Here is a 22,056-nt window from a genome sequence, read left to right as displayed (position 1 = left end):
AACAGCTGTTTTTAATGATACACTAATCACTCTCGATCTGTTTAAACTGAAGAGCAAATTTCACACTTGACATATATAACTATCCCCATGTCTAAAGTGCTAGGAAAAGAAAGAATGAAGTGATGTGGGATAAACAATAATAATTTGCAGATAATACACACACACATCTGTAATCACTGAATAATAACTTTTAAGGAAAAAGAAAAATAAAAACAATGGCTAAAACAAGATGGAGTCACTTACACCAAGCTTGGAAGAGGATAAATACCACCTCATTTCACAGGGCAGATGTTTAAGATACTAAGTAACTTAAACTTTAGAGATGATAACTAGCTTATTTCTTTAAGTTTATGTGTAACTACCACTCTTAAAATAGCCCCACATTCCAGACAAGCTGGTGCTGGCAGGCACTGACCCCTCAAGACCTGCCTCGTTTGTCTTCTTAGCCAAACAAAATTCTGAGAAAGGATTTCAAGAGACATTTTAATGACTATCCAAAAGAGTCATCGAAACTGCTTGGACTTCCTGACTTTCTTTGTTCCTTGGACTGTAAAAACTGGATATTGCCTCTTCTCAGGTGCAGCACACAGTCTCATAGTGTGTGTTATCCAATTTGTGAATTGTATGATTGGCTAATAAATCTCCGAAACTGTTTTAACTTTGTTTCGACTCTTCGAAATTACTCAACGAATCAATAAAAACCCTTTCACAACCTTAAACACATTCTGTTCTGTCTCCTGAACTTCTGAATATGCTGTCCGCCCTACATGGAATATTTTCTACCATCTCACTTCCCTTGCTGCCTGTTTCTCCACCCCCCCAAATTTTTGTTGTTGTTGTTGTTAAGAATATACACAGCAAAACATACACCAATTCAACAGTTTCTACATGTACAATTTGGTGACACTAATTACATTCTTGGAGTTGTGTAACCATTCTCACCCTCCTTTTCTGAGTTGTTCCTTTGTCATTAGCATAAACTCTCTGTCATTAAGGTTCCTATCTAATCTTTCGAGTTGCTGTTGTCAATTTGATCCCATATAGATAGTTCTTAAAAGGGCATAATGTTCAAGGCCCTTGCTGCTTGGTCTTAACTGAGTTCAGGACTCACCTAGAACCTGACATCCTCAACTCTCGTTTGTTCTCTGGGCACAGCACTGATCACACGGTACTGTAACTGCCTATCTCCAACTATACCAGACACTTACTGAGACCATATCTATTTCGTTGCCTGAGATATTTTAGCATTGTGCGTTACATAGGAAGCACTCAAACACTGAATTATTTCTTTAGGTTTGTTGTAAAAATTATAAATTCTTCCATTTCAAGATGATCTCAAAATTATCACCGTAGGAAAATTAATATGAATGGTTTTCCCACCTTACCAAAATTTCATCAAAATGATAAAGAAGAAATTAGAAATGAAAACAAACGCACAATAGCAATGGAAAACAAGAATGCACCAGAAGGGCATAGGTCTCGAGGAATTCCTGAAGGTAGGAAACAGATGTCTGAATTTAGCAAAAAAAAAAAAAAAGGTAGGACTGTAGGGCTGAGAGCTATTCAACACAGCCAAAGAAATATGCCAACCTTGGGTCACCTAGTATGAAAAGTAACAATGGGCTCGGGATAACCACTGGGGTGGAAATTTAAGGACTGTGTATTCATCAGTTGCGCCAGTCATGACCTTCTCCTGAGAATTGGCCCTTAAAAACAGAAGCACTTGCCTGGGAAGGGAACATATCATAAGGATGTTGGGGCTTTAGAGAAGTAGAGCATGGAAACTCCAGGCTTCCATAAAGGCCAAGAAGAAAAAGGAGGCAGGGGAAGGAAAAAGCAAAGGTAGAAAAGAAAAAGTTAGTTCTACTCTGAAAGTAAGGAAAGCCTTTCTTACTGTGTCAATTGTTACTTCCAACTTGCAACTCACACAAGCTGCCTTCAGTACACCCTCTCTACACAGGCAGTTATCAGTCAGATATTCCAGTCAGGATAGACAGCTACTTGGGAAAAAGACTTTTACAACCACAGAAGAAACCTAAGCCAGATACTTACAACTAGCGACAAATAACATTAAAAATGATCCAAAATAAGCAAAGTGAAGCAATTTAGAAGCCATAACACACACAAAACCCAAAAAATTTTTAAAACATTTAAATGAGAAACCCCAGAGCAGCCAAATCAGACTTTGAAAAAGGCAAAGTCAGGGAAAATAAGTTTTAGAAAATAAAAACACAAGTGTCAAAGTAAATGTCCAATAAAAACCCACTGCCATCAAGTCGACTCCGACTCATAGTGACCCCACAGAGTTTCCAATGCTGTAAATCCCTACGGAAATGGACTGCCACATCTTTCTCCCATGGATCTGCTGGTGGTTTTGAACTCGTGACCTTTGGTTAGCAGTTGATACCTTTAACCACTGTGCCACCAGGGCTCCTTAAATGTCCAACAGAAGGACTGAATAACAAAACGGGCAAAGCTGGCTCAAAACCAGCCATCTAGGACAGGATCGGCAAACTACAGCCCACGGGCCAAATCTGGCTACCATCTAGTTTTGAAAATAAAGCTTTATTGGAACACATTCATTTACGTATTGTGTGTGCTGCTTTCTCACTATAATGTCAGAGTTGAATAGGTGCGACAGAGACTGTGGACCATAAAGCCTAAAATATTTACTATCTGGCCCTTTACAGAAAAAGTTTGCTGACCCCGATCTCGAAAATAAAGCAGAGTAAAGCTCACAGGTGGTGAGGCAAAAAAGCAAAGAAATCAGAAGTACAAAAGCCAAGTCCCAAGACATGCAAAACATATGTCCGAAAGTTCCAAGGTGTGTCTAAGTAAGAATTCCATAAAGAGAAAACAAAAAGAAAGGCAGAGAGGATATTTTCAAAGAAATTAGAGGAATGCTTTCTACAATTAGAGGAGACAAGTCCTTAGATTCAAAGGACCTACTGAATAGTGTGCCAAGTGCAACAAAAAAAAGATCTGTGTTGAGATCCACCACAGTGAAGCTGCAGTATGCCAGGGAGCAACAAAAAGAAAATTCGAGAAAGTTTCTGGAGGATAAATTCAGGTTCCCTACAAAAGAACATGAACGTCTGACATGAGACTCCCTTATGATGCTAGTGTAACCTTAATACCAAAATCAGAGAAGGACAGAATAAAAATGGAAAAGCACAGGCTAACATGATTTATAAATATAGATGTAAAAATTAAAAATCCTAGATGAAATGCATCAAACTGAATCCAGCAATGCAGACAAAAGCTGGATAGCTGAGTACATGGATGTTCATTTTGTTATCCTTTAAACCGTACACATATGTGGTTGTGGATGTCTGTGTGTGTCTGTATGTATGAATGGGTACATGTACTTTTTTCACAGCATTTTTTCTAAACACGTATTTCTGTCTTTATAATACTGGAATCACTCCATACACATGAATATTTTTCCTAAGAGTAAGTTCTCATAACAAGAAAGTACACTTCCATTTTTTTAAAGATTCTTCTGTTCTAGGTCAAAAGTAGTATTTGTTCTTTTGTAATCTTTCTTCATTTCACATAATGCATTTTCCCATGTTATTACTTTTCAGAACCTGATTTTCAATGACTGATTATTTTCACACACAGCTACCATAATTTAATCTAATTCCCTTTTGTTGGATAATTGTTTCTAATTTCCCACTATTAATACCATAATGAAGAATCATTTTGCTATCTCTAAGTACAAAAAGGAAATTCAGACACTAAGTATATTACTTAAAAAACAAACAAAATGACAAAAAATAAAACACAAGCTCTAATCTAACTACGGAGCCCTGGTGGCGCAGTGGTTAAGAACTCGGTGCTAACCAAAAGGGCAGCAGTTTGAATCCACCACCTGCTCCTTGGAAACCCTATAGGACAGTTCTACTCTGTCCTATAGAGTAATTACGAGTTGGAATTGACTCCACAGCAACAGGGTTTTAATCTAACGACAACCAACAAATTGGGGGGGAAAGCAAAGATTCTTACGGCAAGAAAAAAACATCAGGACTTAGTCTTAGGATTCACTCACCTGTCGCTGCCTCACTGTTTGGATCAGTGGATATGCCTAATCGCTCCTTCAGAGATTTGGAAACTTGAACTATAAATAGAAATAATTTCAAAAAATAAAAGTTAAACAGAGACTTTTTATAAATCAAATTACTTTTTCAAAGTTCACAAATTAGGTTTATATTTTTCTTCTAATGGAAAAATTTTTAAAATAACCTCTCATGGTCTTAAACTTCCCTTCTCCGCAGAGCAGACCCATGTGCGTCACAGAGTCCCTAGAGCACCGCGGAACGCTAAATGAGAAGCTGCCTTTCTTTAGATCTGAGAAGCAAACACTACTGGATTCAGGGGAATCATTTTGTTACTGTACAACTTCCTAAAATCTTATTGACATCAAAAGGTTATTACCCATAAATCTATTTGAAATATGCTATTAAATTAGTAATGAGAATCTTCAATTTGATAGACAAAGAGGAAAGGAGCCCGAGAGGAAGGAAATTTGGCTGCAAATAAAAAGTAACTTCCGCTTGCTCAGAGAACACCAGAAAGCCCTAAACAAGAGCATCCTCTTGGGCTAGAGAACAAGTGGAAAGACAATACCTAATTACTTATCTTCAAGAAAATCTAAAGCTCAAGAAAGAAAGAAAAAAAAAATGCTATTCTGCTAAAAGTAATTAGCTCCAATGTTTAACTGCAGGGCACACAAGGTGGACAAAAAAGTCCAACCCTTGACTCCTTTCTCTCCTTCAACGACAAATGATTCTACCTCCCAAATATCTTCTGATTTAGTCCGCATCTCTCCATACCTACTTCTCAAACCAAAAAAAAAAAAAAAAACGAAGCCCATTGCCATGGAGTTGATTCCGACTCATACTGACCCTACAGAACAGAGTAGAACTGCCCTACAGGGTTTCCAAGAAGTGGCTGGTGGATTCAAACTGCTGACCTTTTGGTTAGCAGCCGAACTCTTCACCACTGCACCACCAGGGCCCATATCTACTTCTAGAACACTAAATCTGTGCCACTAATTCCTCTTGTCTGGATTATTTTAACAGGCTCTTAAACTCACATCCTGGCCATTGGTCGTGTCCCCTTCTAATCTTTCTCAATATTGCAGGCAGAGTAGAGAGACGGTTCTAAAATGCGATTCTGAGCCATTGATCCTGGTTTGTAACATTTCAGTGGTTTGCTATTATGTTAGGATGAGCCCAAGCTCTCTAACACAGCTTAAAAAGCTCTACATGATCCAGTCCCTCCTTCCCTCTCCACTTAACCATCTCTTTACCCCAATTCTGTTTCAGCCATACTGAGGTCCTTGAGCACATCATGCCTTCTTAAATCTGAGCCTTTGCACATGTTACTGTTTCCACCTGGAACACACACAGCACCTGGCCCTTCAACTTCACCTGACCAATTCCTATCTTATATTTCAGGTCTAAGCTTCAATATCACCTCCTCTAGGAATCTTTCCCTGATAGACTGCTAGACTAGGTACCCCTCCTATGTGCTCCCATAGCACCACATACTTCTTTCATTACAGAATTTACCACAACTTAAGCATTTCACACAGAAGCTCCACAGGCACATCCAAACGCCCAGAGAGACCAAGCTACTGGGCTGAGGGCTGGGGACCATGGTCTTGGGGAACATCTAGCTCAACTGGTGGAACACAGTCTTTTAAAGAAAATGTTCTGCATCCAACTGTGGTGAATAGTGGCTAGGGCCTTAAAAGCCTTGAGTGGCCATCTAAGATACATCTACCGGTCCCATCCCGGCTGGAGTAAAGGAGAATGAAGACCAAAAACACAAGGGAAAGATTAGTCCAAAGGACTAATGGACCGCAACTACCATAACCTCCACCAGACTGAGCCCAGAACAACCAGATGGTACCCAGTTACCTCCACAGACCACTCTGACAGGGATCACAGAGGGTCCCAGACAGAGCAGGAGAAAAATGTAGAACAAAATTCAAATTCACACACACACAAAAAAAACAGGCTTGCTGGTCCGACAAAAACTAAAGAAACCCCAAGTGTATGGCCCCTAAAAACTTTTTTTTTTTTTAAATGTCTCTTACTATACTTTTTTTTTAGATTAACTTCTATTGAGCTTCAAGTGAACGTTTACAAATCAAGTCAAACTGTCACATATGCATTTATATACACCCTACTCTGTACTCCCACTTGCTCTCCCCCTAATGAGTCAGCCCCTCCAGTCTCTCCTTTCTTGACAATTTTGCCAGCCTCCAACTCTCTCTATCCTCCCATCCCCACTCCAGACAGGAGACGCCAACACAGTCTCAAGTGTCCACCCGATACAAATAGCTCACTCTTCACCAGCATCTCTCTCCTACCCACTGTCCAGTCCCTTCCATGTCTGATGAGTTGTCTTCGGGAATGATTCCTGTCCTGGGCCAACATAAGGTTTGGGGACCATGACCGCCGGGATTCCTCTAGTCTCAGTCAGACCATTAAGTATGGTCTTTTTGTGAGAATTTGGGGTCTGCATCCCACTGATCTCCTGCTCCCTCAGGGGTTCTCTGTTGTGCTCCCTGTCAGGGCAGTCATCGATTGTGGCCGGGCACCAACTAGTTCTTCTGGTCTCAGGATGATGTAGGTCTCTGGTTCATGTGGCCCTTTCTGTCTCTTGGGCTCCTAGTTATCGTGTGACCTTGGTGTTCTTCATTCTCCTTTGATCCAGGTGGGTTGAGACCAATTGATGCATCTTAGATGGCCGCTTGTTAGCATTTAAGACCCCAGATGCCACATTTCAAAGTGGGATGCAGAATGTTTTCATAATAGAATTATTTTGCCAATTGACTTAGAAGTCCCCTTAAACCATGGTCCCCAAACCCCCGCCCTTGCTCCACTGATCAGTTTATCCCGGAGGCTTCTTTGCTTTTGGTCCAGTCCAGTTGAGCTGATCTTCCCTGTATTGAGTATTGTCCTTCCCTTCACCTAAAGCAGTTCTTATGTACTAACTAATCAGTAAAAAACCCTCTCCCACCCTCCCTCCCTCCCCACCTCGTAACCACAAAAGTATGTGTTCTTCTCAGTTTTATATTATTTCTCAAGATCTTATAATAGTGGTCTTATACAATATTTGTCCTTTTGCCTCTGACTAATTTCACTCAGCATAATGCCTTCCAGGTTCCTCCATGTTATGAAATGTTTCATAGATTCATCACTGTTCTTTATCGATGCGTAGTATTCCATTGTGTGAATATACCACAATTTATTTATCCATTCACCTGTTGATGGACACCTTGGTTGCTTCCAGCTTTTTGCTATTGTAAACAGAGCTGCAATAAACATGGGTGTGCATATATCTGTTCATGTGAAGGCTCTTATTTCTCTAGGGTATATTCCGAGGAGTGGGATTTCTGGGTTGTATGGTAGTTCTATTTCTAACTTTTTAAGACAACGCCAGATAGATTTCCAAAGTGGTTGTACCATTTTACATTTCCACCAGCAGTGTATAAGAGTTCCAATCTCTCCGCAGCCTCCCCAACATTTATTATTTTGTGTTTTTTGGATTAATGCCAGCCTTGTTGGAGTGAGATGGAATCTCATCATAGTTTTAATTTGCATTTCTCTAATGCCTAATGATCGAGAGCATTTTAACTCAGTACTAAAGTCACTCCTTGGGTTCACCCTTCAGGCAAAGATTAGACAGATCTAGAGAGCGAACAACACATGTGAGGGTCATGCTTCCTAGTTCAATCACATATATAGGACTAATGGGCACATCAACACAAAAGCAAAGATGAGAAGGCAGGAAAGGACAGGAAAACTGGACAAACAGAAACAGGGAACCTGGAGTGGACAAGGGGAGAGTGCTGACATGTCGCGAGGCTGGCAACCAATGTTGCAAAAATAATTTGTGTATTAACTGTTTAATGAGAAATTAATTTGCTCTGTAAACTTTTACCTAAATCACTATATATATACACACACACACATATGTATATATTTGTAAGTTATTTCTATCTCCTGTTATACCATAAGCTCCTGAGGAGTGTGATCGTGTTTATTTTGCTCAATGGTTTATACCTAGAATCTATAGCACAGTGAGCACTCAAATGTTTGCTGAATGAATAAAACAGATACGAGAAGATAATAATCGAACTTATCTAAGCAGAAGAATGGCAATCTACAGCTGTTAACATTATAAGAAACAAGTGTCATGATGTGTACACACACACACAAGTACATCAGAACAAAGGTACCTTTCTTTGCTGTTCTGTCAGTGTTAGTTTCTGGAACTTCAACCTTCCTCCCTAGCCTCTGTGCAAGGCTGCGCTTTAATGGAGGATCACTGTTTTCACCACCTACAAACAGGAGGACCTTAGTTTTAAGAGTTCAAATCAAATCTTCAGCAAGGTCAAGGAACACAAGCAAAAGCAGACAACATAGGGTAATTTTATAAATTTACTGCATTTACATGGTGTGTTTGTTAACAAAATTCCTTAGAATCGATGTCAGAGAAGAAATAAAAACATCCCGGAAAGAAGAAATAAGGAAAGGGACACAAAGGGTTAGAAGGCACAAATCACCATTTCCCAAACAATACACTAAAACTAGAAAGACAGGATCCTAGGGCCTGGTTAGAGTTGAAATTCAGAATCAGGAAAATGTGAAAAATCTTCATGTAGAAAAAGATCTTAACTAGCCAGCTGCTAAATTCTAAGAAAATTCATGTGAAATGCATCTGGGATGATTAGGAAGACAGCAAGAAAATAAAATTTTAACTCTTCCTGTAATATGAAGACTCTAAAGGCCAAATAGCTCCCCTTCAATTCCAGATAAGAAATCTAAAGTTCTGAAAGTCCGTATCTTACCGAGAACACCAAGCGGTGACAGAGCTAAGATACAAATCCACGTTTCCTGTTTCCTGGCTTATGTTATGACACTGTTCTATACAAGTTGCTTAAATGTTACACATTTTTCAAAACCTGTTTTTCAGATTGCTTGGCTGAAGATGTATTTCTTTGTAGGGTCAGATGAAAACCCTGAAAAACCCTACACACTTGTAATTGTCCCTCTCCCCACATTTATACTTTAAATATGGAACACACACACATACACACACACATAAAATCACAAAGTTTACATGTATGCAGACATTAAGACAGCTCTTTTCTTTAATTTTTAATTAAAATCTCTGGATCAGTTTTATCACAGCTGAAGTCTCATTTTCTGGAGCCCTGGCTTGGCTTGTGCTCTAAACACATGATTAGATGATTAAATACTGCTCTTAAAATCCAGAACTGGTAAAAGATTAAGTAAGGCTGTTTCCTGAAACATAGATAGAAGCAGTTTCTACAGATTGCCTCTCCTAGGTTCTCTTTGGAAATGACTTATACAATCTACAGCACGTTCATGTATATAACCCTGGGCAAGTCACCTAAACCTTTCTTGAGCCTGAGCTCAGCGCAGAATGTATTCACTGCCCATTTATTAAGTGCCAAGCATTGTGCCTGTTTTCTCATGGTTAAAGATTAAACAAAAAGCACTTGAAAAAGAGCAGATCCACAGTAAATATTAATTTATTTAAAAAAAACAACAGATCTGTTGCTGTCCAGTTGGTTCTGACTTTGGCAACCCCATATGTCACAAAGTAGAACCGTCCCATAGGGTTTTCTAGGCTGTAATCTTTACGGGAGCCGATTACCAGGTCTTTTTTCCGTGGTGCCACTGGGTATGTTCAGACTGCCAATCTTCAGGTTAGCAGTCAAGCACAAACTGTGCCATCCATGGACCTCATTTCATTGATAGCCATGGTTTAATCGTTGAGAATTTTTTTATAAGTAGTTTTTACTACTAAAGGCAGTAACTTTGTAACAGTATAATTGACATATTCCCATTTTCTGACTGTCTGAAAACCTGAAACATAAGTTCAGGACAATTTTAAAGATCAGGCAGTGAAAACAGTATTCAAAGACAACACAAACTGGAGATAAGGTTTCATATTTGCATGCACATTTTAAAAGAATATGAAGGAACCTCCTAAAGTCAGAAGATTTTCAAAATAATTCTGTTGAGAAACACTAGGGTAGGTATACAAAATTCAGTAATACCCTGGGGTAAAGCACCTCCCTGATATAAAACAGTACCAGTAAATTCAAGGACACAAATTAGGTTTTAAATGGGTGCTTTTTCCCTCTAAAAACTATAAATTTCAATTTGTCCAAAGAAACAGAGGTATTCTTCACTGCTTTTAAAACCTAGTGCCTTCAAAAAGTTGACCATAATCTCATTAAAACTGTTAACAATTTAAATTTCCATAACTTCAACAAAAGGGGTAATTCACACATTACAACATGAAGAAAATTTGTAAGAAGTCCTTTCAGCCAAGAGCACAGGGGCTGGAAAACCAGTACCAACAGTGGATTCGTGTAAAGAGAAGTTGGAGAGAGTGTCCCGTTCATGCATAAACGAGTAGAAAACAAAAAATATACACAAAACTCATCTCACCTATTGAAATTTTTCGTTTCCCCAGTCTCTCGGTGAGACTCAATTTAACCAAGGGTTCTTCTCCTGAAATTGCAAAAACAGAGTTTCTCTACCAGTAGCCAATTTTTCTGCATTCAGTAATTACTAATGGGTGCAAAATATGTTCTGAAAGCGTCTTGAAAATCAGATCTGTCTTAAGGAACTAATTTTAAAAAAGATTTAACCTAAAAACAATAATTTAAACAGCCAAATGCACAGCCTAGGAGCAAGCAGCCGTGTAGTCCTTCTGAGTAACAGCAGCCAGGTATCAGATGACAGTTGGTGCTCTAGTCAATTAGTTATAAAATCCAGGTTATACCTTGGCTTGTGTGCTTTGACATGTTAAAGGAAATTCCACTCTACTCCAATGCTATCTCTACTATTTAACTTCTCCTTGATCATCTCACCAAGAAGCTCTCTTTCCTCTCTGATTCATTGCTGCTTGAATAGCACAAATATTTAAATGTACCTGTATACTGCAAATACTTGTTCATATTCCTTATGAGGTTTAAAACTACTGAAAGAAAACGCTTTTATATTTTTCTATGAGGTTTATTACAGTTCTTTACTCACAATGAGGTTTGTTGAATGAATAAGATGAACAGTAAATATAAAAATTAAATACACATAAATGTGAGGGCTGTTTGAATAAGAATTTCGATATCTTAATAATCAAATGTGCTGACTTCTTTTCATACCAAAGTCCGCCCACAAATTCCTCAAAGGCAGATTCCCCTGAGGATGGCGCCCTCCCAGTTAGATGAAAGTCCTGGTCTGACAACTCTAGAATCTACCCATTGCTCACCTTGTTTACTGGACAGAGTTACTGTCCTCACCACAGTCCGGACATTCTCTTTTTCAGGACCTGGAACAGGCTGGGCTTGGAGTAAAAGGCTGGAAACTCCGGAAGAACCTTCTGAATATAACACGCCAAAAAAAAGCAAATGATTTATAGAGAGTAACAAAACTATCACACGTAAAGAAATTCTGTTTTTGTGACCGGTAAAATCAAATACAGGCTGATAGCTACAAGCCTATCAGTCTTTCTGAGTATGTTTGCCTACAGGAATTGGGGTGGTGATGGGAGGGGAGATAATCCCTGTTTCTCATCTGCCTGGGGCACAACGTGAAAATAAAATACACCAACTGCTCTGAGTGGCTTAAGCATTCAACCCAAAAGGCTAACATTGTAAAGTTCCTCAAATGCACATTAGCTATCAGGTATCTCAACTGAACCTTTTCCTTCTAAATTTAATCATCTGCAGAACTCAACTCCAAGTTTCCTATAGAACAAGCCTCAGTAAGAGAAACCATAGGACCTTTTGTTTCTTTCTAGATAGTACATTTCATGCCGTAACTATAATTTTTAGTGTGGGAACTACAAATCAACCAAGCCAAGGCAAGCTCCAGAAGAAAATTCTAGCAGCCCTTGAGGAAGAAGTCATCTACTGCAAAATGAAGTCTTCCCTCTCTTAATGTAGTTTTTATATGCTATTCTTTAAGGGGCTCTGGTGGTACAATGGTTAAGCACGTGGCTACTAGCCAAACAGCTGGCAATTTGAACCCACCAAGTGGCTTTGCATGAGAAAGACCTGGTGATCTGCTTCCATAAAGATTACAGCCAAGAAAACCCCATGGGGCAGTTCTACAGAGATGCTACGAGTCAAAATCAACTCAACGGCACCCAACAATAACGCTATTTTTCAGAGTTGTATTTCTTAGGATAAACAGGTTCTTTCAGGTTCTTTATTATGTGTGCCTAGCTCTGAGTAGTTAGGGACTGAAACACAGTTGTAAAGAATTCAACAAGCAACCATGATTTGAAGGAAGTCTGTGTTTTACTTAAAAACAAGCCGCACAAGTAAAATCTACTTGTTCATTTTGGCTGCTGCTTCCAGAGTGTTCTTATTCTTCTTCTCTACACCACACAACCATTTGTGTCAAAAGGCATGATGACTTACCACCTTGCTTCTTGGATTTTTCCTTCATTTTCTTTGATTTGATTTCCTCAAGAGTTTTTATTCCAAAATTCAAACATTCACCTGAGAAACCCATATAGGAATCACGTGAGAACTAGTGCCTTTTCACCTGTGCATTTTATCTATACATAGCAGGCATATCACCTACACGTAGCAGGCATGTCACCTACACATAGCAGGCATGTCACCTACACATATGCAGGCATGTCACCTACACATAGCAGGCATGTCACCTACACATAGCAGGCATGTCACCTACACATAGCAGGCATGTCACCTACACATACCAGGCATGTCACCTACACATATGCAGGCATGTCACCTACACGTAGCAGGCATGTCACCTACACGTAGCAGGCATGTCACCTACACGTAGCAGGCATGTCACCTACACGTAGCAGGCATGTCACCTACACATGGCAGGCATTTTATCTACACGTAGCAGGCATTTTATCTACACACAGCAGGCAATCAAAGTTTTCAAAATGGATAAATAAGGGAAAGTATGTGGGGCAGGCAGGTGACGGGGAGGTAAGACGGTGGTGATGGTGATCAGGACCTAAATTCCAGAGGCGACTGAACAGTTGAGACACATTCAGGGGTGCTGTCAGACCTACGAGAAGGCCAGGCACTCACAGCCCCCCTTACCTTGCTTCAGACCGGCCCCGGGCTTCCGGGCAGAAGGCACTCGCAACCCGTTATGAGCCTCAGGAGTCGCTTGCAGGGCAGGCGTTCTGGTTTCATCACCTTCCTCAGAAAACTGATCTAAATGTCAACATTTAAGACAAGTTTACAATTCCCAGCAGGCCTAGAGCTTCAACCCTAATTCCTTCCAGTTACCTAAGTGGACCTGGCTGTATCTGCCTTAAAGAAAGAGCTAAAACTTACCGTCGTCATCTTCATCGTCATCTGCAGCGTTGATGACCACGGGTGGATGTGTGGGACTGGGAACGTTTTCTGAACTTTCCACCTTCATGACGCTCCGCAGCTGCGGGGAGGGGTTAGACTGGACAGACAGTTTGTTCTGCTGAGCTGCGAGCTGGCTGGCCTTCGCGTCCTCTTCTGGGGACTCAGGCACAGTGGGTAGCACAGCTAAATATACAAAATCAGCAGTAAATTAAAACAGAAGATAAATCCCAACACATTGAAAAGCTCTGTCCACCTATGATAAGTGTGGTGTATCTTCCTGATGAACATTTATGTCTTTTTCTCTACTTTTCCAACTAGATTCTAAACTCCCGGAGGTGGAAAATGTGCCTTTAGCTAATAACTCTTCACTGTACATAAATACATTCAAAATAAGTGGTCACAATACTGCTGATAAAACGAACAAGAGAAAAAACCAACCTATTGCCTTTGAGTCAATTTTGACCAACAGCAACCTTATAGGATAGAGCAGAACTGCCCCGCAGGATTTCCAAGTCTGTAATTTTTACAGGAGCAGACCGCCATATGTTTCTCCGGCGGAGCAGCTGGTAGGTTCAAACTGCCGACCTTTTGGTTTGCAGGCAAGTGTTTAACTACTGCGCCACCAGGGCTCCTTGCTAGATGCACAGTAACTGTAAATTCTAGACATTTCATTTAAATACTGAAATTACATGATTTTTGCTCAGCAAAGTAGTAGCTTTAAGACAGTAGATAACACTTATTTGAACCAAACCATAAAGAGCCTACTTTTTTTCCTCATATAGAGCTGAAAAGATGTAACCATCAAATTTAATCACATCAGATTTGACTTTAAATGGCTGGTAATTCCATTAGGAAATTACTTTAAAAGGAGCTTTGGAAACAACTACATAAAGCTTACATAGCTAGATGCTACAGGATCGGGCCATGCCCTCTCTTTACCTCGTTAACATTTATTTGCAATTTGCATTTCCAAAAAGATACTAGCTTTTTGTAGTGTTAAGTCTTATTTTAGATTACGGCCTACAGCAGGGTTGGCAAACTAGCTAGCTAGTTCATATTTCAGGCTTTGCAGGCCACATATGGTCTCCGTCTCAACTGCTCAACTGCAGCTGTGGCACAAAATCAGCCATAGAAAATGACTGTGGCTGCATCCCAATAAAACTTGTTTTATAAAACAAGAGGAGGCCCAGATTTGTCAACCCTTGGCCTAGAGAATCAAGTTTTCTTACAAACCTCTGTAGGTCTCATAAGAAAACAGGAAATGAATTAAACTATAATAATCTAAGCTGTCACGCCAAGAAACACTTGTGATGCAGCATGGCTTTTGGCAACATCAAGTGGCTCTGCCACGAACTGGTTTTATGACCATGTACAAGTCATTTAATCTATAAATTCAATTCCCTCATCTGGAAAGTAGAAATAACAGACTCACTAAGAGGGAAAGAAGGCAATGAAATACTTTGTACAGTATGCGTGGCAGGGGTTTGTTAATAGTAACTAATTCTTTTAAAATTACATATGCATCTCACTTTTGCTCGGAGGTAGGAAAAGGCCATCAACGTAACGTCCTCTGTTGTGATGGAACGCACAGTTAAGTTTTTGACATCCCATTGGCTGGTTTTCCCAATAACAAGGAATCTCACTGCGTTTTTTCTGTAGGAAAGACAGACACGTTTTTTTCAAGTAAAAAACAAAGTAAGACATGTATTAATTTGGAAACTGTTTTTTTTGAAAAAAGTTCCTAACAAGGTTCAGAAACCTGAGGCACATGAGATGATTTTGAGCAGAAAGGAGTTGCTGAACATGACAGACTGTAAGAACTGTGAATAGATGAAGGGAGTAAGGTGGTAGTTTCTCTGCTATTCTTTCCTCCTTACCCTCATCCTAGAACCCCTAAATGTCCATACTTAATTTACAGAAGCAGGATGATACAATAGTTAAAATTATGCAAAAAAGAAAGCGACAAGGTTTGAAACTCTTATTATGCTATTTATTGGCCATGTAACCTTGGACAAATAATTTAATGCCTCTAAGCCTCACTTATCTCAGCTATAAAATGGGACGAATAGCTATCTAACTGGTTTCTTCCGATGATTAAATTAAATGAAGCATGTGCAACACTTAGTATATAGAAAGGTCTCAACAAACTGCAGGTATTATTTGAAGCTGGGAGTTCAAGGCATTAAGCAAATTTTCCCCATTAGTGACTCTTCAAAGTAAGGCATATGTAACACACTAAAGGATGGCATTTATCCTTACCAAAGCCACCTCCATCTTATGAAGCAGGAGAACAAAAAAAAAAAAAAAATACTTGCACACCTACGAATAAACTGCTGGATAATACATACATTAGTTTTCCAAGTGACCCACACAAAGAATGTTCAAAACAAAGGATGTTCAAAGCAATACTATTTCGAATAGCTCCAAAATCCAAACACCTCACATGTACATCGACACTAGGATGGATAAATACATTGTACTACATCCATACAATAGAACGCTACCCAGTAATGAAAAGAAAGGACCACTGCTACACTCAACGCCACAGATGTGGACTGAAAGGAACCCGCCACAAAGGGCACACACGGTATGATTCCATTTATATAAAGATCAAAACAGGCCAACTTTGTCTGCAGTAGAGCAGTCAGGCTAGCAAGTACCTCTGGTGGTGTAGTCAGCGGCAACGAGGGGATGAAGGGAGTAAACGGGGCTGCTAAGGTTCTGTTTCCTGATTCCAGTACTGATCAAGTAAGATATTCATTTTGTGAAAATTCTTTGAGCTGTATGATTGTGATTTGTGTAATTTTCCATATTTATATTAAATAACTCAAAAAAGAGAAAAGACTTGAGACAGAGCCAAGATGGTGGAATAGATGCTTCCGGCGAGCCCTCTTACAACAAACACCCAAAAAACAAGTGAAACCAGTTATATTCATGACAATGACAAGCTAGGAGCCCTGAACATCAAAGGCAAGGGTAGAAAATGAACTGAGGGGCAAGGGGAGGAAGAGATGGTTCAGAAGCAGAGAAGAGTTACTGGACCTGAATCGCCGGGAGCCCTCAGACACCAACCCCAGACCAGAGGCAGCAGGCTGGTACTAGCGTTCAGCCACAGTTCCCTAAGGCAGAAGCAGCCAGCCACACAGCCTACTCATACCTCCGGACCCAGGGAAGAACGGCGATCTCGGCAAAAGCTAAGTACTTGCGTATATTTCACCGTGCCCACCAACCCCCAAGCCGGCTTCAGTGGCTGTTATTTCCCTGGGCATGAGATAGGCCCTGTTGAGCATCTAGAGCCATCCTTCCTGGCCCTGGAGAAGGAAAAAATTCACAATTGGAGGAAACAATAATTTGCCAGCTCCACTAACCTGGGGAGCTCAGGACAGAAGCAGCTCCTGTCCGGGCATAAACGGTCTATGGACTTTGAGTACCTTTCCCTCCTGTCTGGACCTGTGTGGGCATCCTTCAGCAGAGTAGGCCCTTGATGGCACAATACAACTCTTTCAGCTGTGTGTGGAGAGGTGCGCGTTTGATGTTTGACACCACCTTGCCTATTAAACAGGGTCCCCATCTACCCACATCAGGGGCCTAAGGATGGGTGGCTCCACTCAGGTCACCCAGCCACCCAAAACAGGGGTCCAAGGATAACTGGTACCTCCCAGTCCTTACAACCAAAAACACTGGGTGCCCACGGTCCGTCTGCAGAACCCACTCACCTCTACGCTCTAGGGAACAGGGACACACTTTCCTCAGAGACACCTGGGGGATGATTCTCAGCCCCCTGCCTTGTTCAGAGCCATGACCCCCTGCTGCAACCAGGTACTGATACCTACACCAATCACCCCAGCCCCTCTAAGACTGTAGGACAGAGCCTGTACCACACACTTGATGATCAGCTACCTGGACACCTCAGCTGAATTCATACAAGAAAAGTGAATGGACTCCTAGACTGATATACCTGATAACAGCTCTAGCCATCTGGGGACAGGACGTCAGAGCTCCAAAGGTAAAAATAATCAAGCTAGCTCACTCAAGCAACACATTTGGGCATATCAAAACAAAACAAAGCAAGAAGCTATGATATAGTAAGCAAACATAAAATAAACTAATACAATAACTTATTGATGGCTTGGAGACAAGAGTCAATATCAAGTCATGTAAAGAAACAGACTATTATCGCATCAACAAGCTCTAAACAAAGAATCAAGGGATCTTCTAGATGAAAGTGCCTTCCTAGAATTACCAGATGCAGAACACAAAAGATTAATATACAGAACACTTCAAACATCAGGAAGGAAATCAGGCAATACACAGAACAAGGCAAGGAACACACAGATAAAGCAGTTGAAGAAATTAAAAAGGTTATTCAAGAACATAACGAAAAATTTAATAAGCTGGAAAAATCCATAGAGAGACAGCAATCAGAAATTCAGAAGATTAACAATAAAATTACAGAAGTAGACAACTCAATAGAAAGTCAGACGAGCAGAACTGAGCAAGTAGAAGGCAGAATTTGTGAACTTGAAGATAAAGCACTGGGCACCAATATATTTGAAGAAAAACCAGATAAAAGAATTTTAAAAAACAAAGAAACCTTAAGAATCATGTGGGACTCTATCAAGATAAATAACTTGAGAGTGACTAGAGTACCAGAGCAGGGAATGATAACAGAAAATAGAGAATTGTTGAAGATTTGTTGGCAGAAAACTTCCCTGGTATTGTGAAGATGAGAAGATATCTATCCAAGATGTTCATCAAACTCCACAAAAGGTAGATTTTAAAAGAAAGTCACCAAGACATATTATAATCAAACTTGCCAAAACCAAAGATAAAGAGAGATTTTAAGATCAGCTAGGGATAAATGAAAAGTCACCTACAAAGGAGAGTGAATAAGAGTAAGCTTGGACTACTCGGCAGAAACCATGCAGGCAAGAAAGCAATGGGATGACTTATATAAAAAATTGAAGGAAAAAAATGTCAACCAAGAATCATATATCCAGCAAAACTGTCTCAAATATGAAGGTGAAATCAGGACATTTCCAGATAAACAGAAGTTTAGGGAATTCGTAAAAGCCAAATCAAAACTACAGGAAATACTAAAGGGAGTTCTTTGGTTAAAAAATCAGTAACATCAGCTATCAACCCAAGACTAGAACACTGGACAGAGCAATCAGATGTCAACCCAGACAGGGAAATCACAAAAATAAATCAGGATAAAAAAATGCTCAAACCAGGGAAACAGCAATGTTATTTTGTAAAAGAAGGCAACATTAAAACCATAAAGAGGGACTAAGAAATGTAGTCATAGATCTTTCATATGGAGAGGAAGACAAGGTGATACAAACAAATAAAAGTAAGGTTTAAATTTAGAAAAACAGAGGTAAATAGTAAGGTAACCACAAAGGAGACAAACTATCCTACAAATCAAAATAAAATACAAGAAAAAAAATAGAGACTCAGCAGAAACAAAATCAACAACGAATATGAGGAAAAGACAATATATAAAGATAATCTACTCAGCACAAAAAATTAAGTGGGAAAAAGAAACTGTCAACAACACACAAAAAAAAGACATCAAAATGATAGCACTAAATTCATACCTATCCATACTTGCCCTGAATGTAAATGGACTAAATGCACCAATAAAGAGACAGAGAGTGGCAACATGGATTAAAAAACATGATTTGTCTATATGCTGCCTACAAGAGACACACCTTAGATTTAGAGACACAAACTAAAACTCAAAGGATGGAAAAAAATACATCAAGCAAACAACAATCAAAAAAGAGCAGAAGTGGCAGTATTAATTTCTGACAAAATAGACTTTAAAGTTAAATCTATCATAAAGGACAAGGACACTATATAATGATTAAAGAGACAATATACCAGGATATAACCATATTAAATATTTATGCACCCAATGATAGGGCTGCAAGACACATAAAACAAACTCTATCAGCACTGAAAACTGAGATAGACAGCTCCGCAATAATAGTAGGAGACTTATACACACTTTGAGTGAAGGACGGGACAACCAGAAAGAAGCTCAATAAAGACACGGAAGATCTAAATACCACAATCAACCAACTTGACCTCATAGACATATACAGAACACTCCACCCAACAGCAGCCAAGTATACTTTCTTTTCTAGTGCACATGGAACATTCTCTAGAATAGATCACATATTAGGTCATAAAGCAAGCCTTAGCAGAATCCAAAATGCTGAAATATTATAAAGCATCTTCTCTGACCATAAGGCCATAAAAGTAGAAATCAATAACAGAAAAAGCAGGGAAAAGAAAACAAACACTTGGAAACTGAACGATACCCTGCTCAAAAAAGACTGGATTATAGAAGATATTAAGGATGGAATAAAGAAATTCATAGAATCAAAGAGAATGAAAACACTTCCTATCAGAACCTTTGGGGCACAGAGAAAGCAGTGCTCAGAGGTCAATTTATATCAATAAATGCACACATCCAAAAAGAAGAAAGGGCCAAAATCAAAGAATTATCCTTACAACTTGAACAAATAGAAAGAGGGCAACAACAACAAAAAAAACCCTCAGGCACCAGAAAAAAGCAAAGAGCAGAACTAAATAGAAAACAGAAAACCAAATGAAAGAATTAACAAGACCAAAAGCTGGTTCTTTGGAAAAATTAACAAAATTGACAAACCACGGGCCAAACTGACAAAAGAAACACAGGAAAGGAAGCAAATAACCCAAATAAGAAATGAGATGGGCGATATTACAACAGACCCAACTGAAATTAAAAGAATCACATCAGATTACTATGAAAAATTATACTCTAAGAAATTTTGAAAACCTAGAAGAAATGGATGAATTCCGAGAAATACACTACCTACCTAAACTAACACAGAGGTAGAAGAACTAAATAGACCTATAACAAAAGAAAACATTGAAAAGGTAATCGAAACACTCCCCTCCCCCCCCAAAAAGCCCTGGCCCAGAAGACCTCACTGCAGAGTTCTACCAAACGTTCAGAGAAGAGTTAAGAACAATAGTACTAAAGGTATTTCAGAGCATAGAGAAGGACAGAATACTCCCAGCCTCCTTCTAGGAAGCCAGCATATCCCTGATACCAAAACCAAGTAAAGACACCACAAAAAAAAGAAAATTACAGACCTATATCCCTCATGAACTCAGATGAAAAAATCTTCAACACAATTCTAGCCAAGAGAACTCAACAACATATCAAAAAAATAATTTACCATGGCCAAGTGGGATTCATACCAGGTATGCAGGGATGCTTCAACATTAGAAAAACAATTAATGGAATCCACCACTAAATAAAAGACAAGAATCACATGATTGTATCAATTGATGCAGAAAAGGAATCTGACAAAATTCAACACCCATTCATGATAAAAACTCTCAGCAAATAAGAATAGAAGGAAAATTCCTCAACATAATAAAGGGCATTTATACAAAGCCAACAGCCAACATCACTCTAAATGGAGAGAGCCTGAAAGCATTCCCCTTGAGAGCAGGAACTGGACAAAAATGCCCTTTATCACCACTTTTATTCAACATTGTGCTGGAGGTCCTAGCCAGAGCAATTAGGCTAGATAAAGAAACAAAGGGCATCAGATTGGCAAGGAAGAAGTCAAAGTATCTCTATTTGCAGATGAGATGTTCTTATACACAGAAAACCCTAAGGAATTCTCAAGAAAACTACTGAAACGAATACTAGAGTTCAGCAGAGTATCAGGATACAAGATAAACATAAAAAATCAGCTGGATTCCTCTACACCAACAAAAAGAACATCGAAGAGGAAATCACCAAATCATTACCATTTACAGTAGCACCTAAGAAAATAAAATACTTAGGAATAAATCTTACCAGAGATGTAAAAGACTTATACAAATAAAACCACAAAACACTTCTGCAAGAAACCGAGAGAGACCTATGTAAGTGGAAAAACATGCCTTGCTCATGGATAGGAAGACTTAACGTTGTTAAAAATGTGTATTTTACCAAAAGCGATCTGTAGATTTAATGGAATTCCAGTCCTAATTTCAACATTTTTTAACGAGATGGAGAAACAAATCACCAACTTCATATAGAAGGGAAAAAGGCCCTGGATAAGTAATGCACAACCGAAAAAGAAGAACAAAGTAGGAAGCCTCACTCTACCCCATTTTAGAACCTATTATACCACCACAGAAGTCAGAACAGCCTAGTACTGCTACAACAACAGATACAGACCAATGGAACAGAATTGAGAATCCAGACATAAATCCAACCACGTACGAGCAGCTGATATTTGACAAAGGCCCCAAATCACTCTAACAGGGAAAAGACAGTTTTTTTAACAAATGTAGCTGGCATAACTGGATATTTATCTGCAAAAAAAAGAAACAAGACCCATTCCTCACGCCATGCACAAAAACTAACTCAAAATGGATCAAAGACCTAAATATAAAATCTGAAACGATAAAGATCATGGAAGAAAAAATAGGGACAACGTTAGGAGTCCTAATACATGGCATGAACAGTATAGAAAACATTACTAACAATACAGAAGAAAACCTAGATAACTGGCAGGTCCTAAAAATCAAACACCTATGCTCATCCAAAGACTTCACCAAAAGAGTAAAAAGATTACCTACAGACTGGG

The 22,056-nt window shown here is 39.3% G+C and overlaps 1 protein-coding gene across 5 annotated transcripts in view; it reads right to left on the bottom strand.

Annotated features, from left to right (window-relative positions):
• LOC126061320 (zinc finger BED domain-containing protein 6) overlaps nucleotides 1–22,056 on the bottom strand; it is a 53,960-nt gene that overhangs the window by 10,247 nt on the left and 21,657 nt on the right. For 4 of the 5 annotated variants that reach the window (XM_049857789.1, XM_049857790.1, XM_049857792.1 and 1 more), the window contains 8 exons: nucleotides 14,941–15,064; nucleotides 13,391–13,594; nucleotides 13,151–13,267; nucleotides 12,485–12,565; nucleotides 11,329–11,439; nucleotides 10,506–10,568; nucleotides 8,258–8,359; nucleotides 4,052–4,120 (listed from right to left, as the gene is read on the bottom strand). In XM_049857789.1, the coding sequence (XP_049713746.1) occupies nucleotides 4,052–4,120; nucleotides 8,258–8,359; nucleotides 10,506–10,568; nucleotides 11,329–11,439; nucleotides 12,485–12,565; nucleotides 13,151–13,267; nucleotides 13,391–13,594; nucleotides 14,941–15,064 (871 nt within the window). The remainder of the gene's footprint in view (nucleotides 1–4,051; nucleotides 4,121–8,257; nucleotides 8,360–10,505; nucleotides 10,569–11,328; nucleotides 11,440–12,484; nucleotides 12,566–13,150; nucleotides 13,268–13,390; nucleotides 13,595–14,940; nucleotides 15,065–22,056) is intronic. The other variant, XM_049857794.1, reaches the window with a different exon arrangement.

The sequence above is a fragment of the Elephas maximus genome, chromosome 18 (genome assembly GCF_024166365.1).
Source record: "Elephas maximus indicus isolate mEleMax1 chromosome 18, mEleMax1 primary haplotype, whole genome shotgun sequence".
Lineage (NCBI taxonomy): Eukaryota > Metazoa > Chordata > Mammalia > Proboscidea > Elephantidae > Elephas > Elephas maximus.
This window is presented reverse-complemented; position numbering and strand designations above follow the sequence as displayed.